This window comes from Medicago sativa, chromosome 2, assembly GCF_051527215.1.
Source record: "Medicago sativa cultivar Bolivia chromosome 2, Bolivia_mono, whole genome shotgun sequence".
Lineage (NCBI taxonomy): Eukaryota > Viridiplantae > Streptophyta > Magnoliopsida > Fabales > Fabaceae > Medicago > Medicago sativa.
In genome coordinates, this window is record NC_140750.1 from 49697443 (window position 1) to 49702878 (window position 5436).

Genomic DNA, 5436 nt, shown 5'->3' on the forward strand with positions numbered 1-5436 from the left:
TTAATATATAATTCAATATTATCATATTTAACATATAATTCAAGTTTTTATTATATGTTGGGTATTTGTGTTGGCTGCATTATTGCTAAAACAAATATCCTTGTCCTGTAGGTTGGAACAAATGTTCCAACATGTGGTTAGGCAACTCTGTAAGATGTTGGATACAATGTTCCAACATCCTGGCACGGTTCAGTGTGCCTGGGTTCTTGCCAAAATATACGCGCGCCCTTTATTGTTTAAGGAAACAATATTTCCTTTACTTATTGATCAAGCAACGCGCATATCATCTAAGAATCAGCTGTGGAATATTTCTAAAGTAGATATTTAATTTTTGGAAATATTTGTTATTATTTGGAACGCTCCTATAAATGTTCCGACATTTTAGGACTTTCCAGATTAGTTTCTGATTCTTGTTTTGTAGGTTAGCTGAACCGATCTGCAAGTTACTGAAGCCCAACGATTTATTTAGCCCAAGCTGCTTCAGTATAAAAGGAAGACTTCAAGACCTAATTGCTCATTCAAGCCGTCATTCTAAAAGTTAGATTTTTAGGGTTTGAGTATTCATGTATTCTGTTCTTGTATCGTTTGTGATGCAAGTCTAGAATCTCTTACTGTGTACCTTTCTAGTGTCGTCTGTGATACTTGTTTAGGACTGAGTGTGTGAGTTTGATACTCTTGTGCACTAGCCCCTAGACGTAAGCGTGTTGTGCTGATCTGGGTTAACAAACTTCCTGTGTTCTTTACTTTTCTGTCTTTTATTTTCTTGTTTTTATTTTCTGTTTACCTCGTGATATTGAAACATTAATCGGAACATTGTAAACGTTAAAACATCAGACAGAACATATTAAAAAAAGTGCGCTAGAATTTCAATTGGCATCAGAGCAAGGACCCTTCTTGTTTTAGGGTGAGCTCCAGGGAGTTCTATTCTAGCATCATGGACAAGGAAGGTGGATTTGTAAACAGACTCCCTCTGTTGGATGACTCTAACTACGACTATTGGAAATCACGCATGAGTGCTTTGTTCAAATCCATTGACAACAAAACCTGGAAGGCAGTTCTGAAAGGTTGGGAACATCCTATGACACTTGATGCTAATGGTAACAGGACTGATGTGTTGAAACCAGAAGAAGAATGGAGTGCTGCTGAAGATGAATTGGCTCTTGGAAACTTAAAGGCATTGAATGCTCTGTTCAATGGTGTAGACAAGAATATGTTCAGATTGATCAAGCAATGTACTGTGGCTAAGGATGCTTGGGAGATACTCAAAACTACACATGAAGGGACTACTAAGGTAAAAAGTGCTAAATTCCAACTCCTTACTACAAAGTTTGAGAATTTAAGAATGCTGGAGGATGAAAGTATTCAAGATTATCATCTAAATATTCTTGATATTGCAAACTCTTTTGAGTCTCTTGGAGAGAAAATCTCTGATGAAAAACTAGTCAGAAAAATCCTCAGATCTCTACCTAAGAGGTTTGACATGAAAGTTACAGCTATTGAAGAGGCTCAGAACATTTCAAGCTTGAAGGTTGCTGAATTGATAGGGTCCTTGCAGAATTTTGAAATGACTGTCAACAGCAAAACTGGGGATTGCTTTTGCTTCTTGTGTAGAATCTGATGAGTCACAAGCAAATCAAGAAGATGATGAAGACATGACAGAGTCTTTGGCACTTCTAGCGAGACAGTTCAAGAAGTTTTTCAAAAGATTTGACAGAAGGTCCAAGCCAAATGGGCAGAACATCCGACCCAACATTGACAATCAACCTAGTAAAGAGAAGTTGACAAGACCTGATGAATTGGACTCTCACTACAAAGGAGTACAATGTCATGAATGTGAAGGTTATGGTCACATCAAAACATAATGTGCCACTTTTCTAAAGAAACAGAAGAAAAGTTTGGATGTGTCTTGGTCAGATGGGGATGACTCAGATGATGAGGTAAAAGCTGAATCTGCTAATCATGTCTCTGCCCTAGCTGGTAGAATTATGTCTGACACTGAGTCTTGCGAGGAAGAAATGTCTTATGATGAGCTTGCCATATCCTACTATGACCTTATGTCTAAAAATAGTGAATTAACCCAAAAGGTTGAGGAAGAAGCAAGGAAGATTGCACATCTGGAGGATGAAAAGATTGATAATCTGGCTCATATCTCAGAACTCAATGATGAATTGTTAAGGTTGAGTCTTCAACTGAAAGAACAGATTGGAATGAAGTCAGCAGAGTTAATGTTCAAACATCCAGAGGAACATTAGACAAAGAAGAAATCAAAGGTGTGGGTATGTGATCATTGTAAAGAGAAGGGACACATTAGACCCTACTGCTTCAAGCTGCAAGGTGAGTTCTTGCACTTTTAATAGAAACTGTCCAAGAATGGATGGAACCTCAGAAACACCAAGACTGGGTTAATTGCTCATACATCCCTCCGAGCATCATCTAAAGAGGACTGGTATTTAGATAGTGGTTGTTCAAGACATATGACTAGGGTAGAAACCTATCTGGAAGATGTAAGACCTTATGTTACAAGCTATGTTACTTTTGGTGATGGAGCTAAAGGGAAGATTGTAGGAATTGGAAACCTGATTAAACATGGGTTGCCTAGACTTGATGATGTGCTCCTGGTTAGAGGATTAACTGCAAACCTAATTAGCATTAGTCAACTGTGTGATTTAGGACTACGAGTAAACTTCACCAAACCAGAATGTCAGATCTCAGATGATAAAGGATAAGTTCTTATGAGAGGCACAAGGTCCAAAGACAACTGCTATCTATGGGTATCTCAGGAGGAATCATTCATCTCAACATGTCTATTAAGCAAAAAGGAAGAGATCAAGCTGTGGCATCAAAGGTTGGGACATTTGCATCTGAAAGGGATGAAGAAGGCCTTGTCATCAGAAGCTATTAGAGGCCTACCAGATCTGAAGATTGTTGAAGGAAGCATATGTGGTGAGTGTCAGATTGGCAAACAAACAAGGATGTCTCATCCAAGGTTGGAACATCAAGCAACCTCTAAAATTCTTGAACTATTGCACATGGATCTGATGGGACCTATGTAAGTTGAAAGCATTGGTGAAAAAAGGTATGTTCTTGTGGTTGTTGATGATTTCTCTAGATTCACTTGGGTAAACTTTATTAGAGAAAAATCAGACACTTTTGATGTGTTTAAAGAGTTGTGTACACAATTGCAAAGAGAAAAGGGTTGTGGCATTGTTAGAATCAGGAGTGATCATGGAACTGAATTTGAAAACTCTAGATTTGATGAATATTGTACAGAAGAGGGAATTAAACATGAATTCTCATCACCTATAACTCCACAGCAAAATGGTGTTGTTGAGAGAAAGAATAGGACTCTTCAAGAATCTGCAAGAGTCATGCTTCATGCCAAGCACTTACCTTATTGTTTCTGGGCTGAAGCTATGAACACAGCTTGCCACATTCACAACAGGGTGACTTTGAGAACTGGTACAACAACAACTCTCTATGAGCTTTGGAAGGGAAGAAAACCTACTGTTAAATATTTCCATGTGTTTGGTAGCAAGTGTTATATCTTGTCTGATAGAGATTACAGAAGAAAGATGGATCCTAAGAGTGATGAGGGAATTTTTCTAGAGTACTCCACTAACAGCAGAGCCTACAGTGTTTTCAATTCCAAAACTAAAACTGTGATAGAGTCTATTAATGTAGTGATAGATGATGTGCCTAAAGAAAGGGTTCCTGATGTTGATGCTGATGTTGAAACACCTACTCAGGTAACAAATGCACCTACCCAGGTGAATGAATCTGAACTAGAGAAAGATGAAAATGAAGATACTAAGCCAGATCAGGTGTCCACTACTAAAGGTCCTTCTACCAGGATACAGAAGAATCATCCTCAAGACCTAATCATTGGGAATCCTGATCAAGGAGTCACAACCAGAAGGTCAGTTGGAGTCATTGCCAACTCTTGTTTTGTGTCCAGGATTGAACCTAAGAATGTCAAAGAAGCCTTGACAGATGAATTCTGGATTGAAGCAATGCAAGAAGAGCTTAATCAATTCAAAAGGAGTTAAGTATGAGATTTAGTTCCAAGACCTGAAGGTGTAAATGTGATAGGTACCAAGTGGATCTTCAAGAACAAGTCTGATGAACATGGAACTGTGACCAGAAACAAAACAAGACTAGTAGCTCAGGGTTACACTCAGATAGAGGGTTTGGATTTCGATGAGACTTTTGCACCTGTTGCTAGACTGGAGTCTATAAGATTACTGCTAGATGTGTCATGTATCCTCAAGTTTAAGATATTTCAAATGGATGTGAAAAGTGCCTTTCTGAATGGGTACTTGAATGAGGAAGTCTTTGTTGAGTAACCTAAAGGATTTATTGATCCCAGCTTTGCCAATCATGTGTACAGATTGAAGAAAGCTCTGTATGGCTTGAAGCAGGCACCTAGGGTTTGGTATGAGAGACTCACTCAATTTCTTGTTGGTCAAGGGTACTAGAAAGGTGGTAAAGACAAGACTTTGTTTGTAAAAGATGACAATGGTAGACTGATGATTGCCCAGATATAACACTCTTCATCTCTCAGAGTAAGTATGCCAAGAATATTGTGAAGAAATTTGGGTTGGATAATGGTGGTCACAAGAGAACTCCAGCTGCCACTCACTTGAAGCTGACAAAGGATGAAAGTGGTATATCTGTTGATCAAAGCATGTACAGAAGCATGATTGGGAGTTTACTATATCTCACTGCAAGCAGGCCAGACATCACCTTTGTTGTAGGTGTGTGTGCAAGGTATCAAGCTGAACCAAAGATGAGTCATCTTACTTAGGTGAAGAGAATACTGAAGTATATCAATAGCACAAGTGACTATGGGATTTTATACTCATCCTATGAAAACTCTAAGCTGATAGGATACTGTGATGCTGACTGGGCTGGAAGTGCTGATGACAGGAAAAGTACCTCTGGAGGATGTTTCTTTCTAGGAAATAATCTGATTTCCTGGTTTAGTAAGAAACAAAATTGTGTGTCTCTATCTACTACTGAAGCTGAATACATAGCAGTTGGGAGTAGCTGTTCTCAACTTGTTTGGATGAAGCAGATGCTGAAAGAGTATAATGTGGAACAAGATGTTCTAATCTTATACTATGACAACCTAAGTGCTATCAACATTTCAAAAATCCTATTCAACATAGCAGAACAAAGCACATTGACATTCGACATCATTTCATCAGAGATCTTGTTGAAGAGAAGGTTGTGACACTTGAGCATATAGACACAGAGGAGCAACTGACAGATATTTTTACTAAGGCTTTGGATGCTAAACAATTTGAAAATCTAAGACGCAAGTTGGGAATTTGCCTCCATGAGGAAGCCTAATCTTTTGCAGTGTGAGGCGTGCTGACAAATCTCTACTTTTTGCATGTCTTTGAATTGTGGGATATACTAGCAATGATGTACTTC

General features: G+C 38.5%; 1 protein-coding gene across 1 annotated transcript; it reads left to right on the plus strand.

The window, feature by feature from the left end:
* The first annotated feature begins 934 nt into the window (after nucleotides 1–934).
* LOC146947166 (uncharacterized) lies at nucleotides 935–1618 on the plus strand. Its single transcript, XM_085748399.1, has one exon. It carries the CDS (start codon nucleotides 935–937, stop codon nucleotides 1616–1618), a length of 684 nt encoding a protein of 227 aa, XP_085604525.1.
* Nucleotides 1619–5436: the final 3818 nt, after the last annotated feature.

Bases quoted from the DNA above. Each gene is read 5' to 3' on its own strand.
- LOC146947166 (XM_085748399.1), top strand. From the start codon at position 935: ATGGACAAGGAAGGTGGATTTGTAAACAGACTCCCTCTGTTGGATGAC.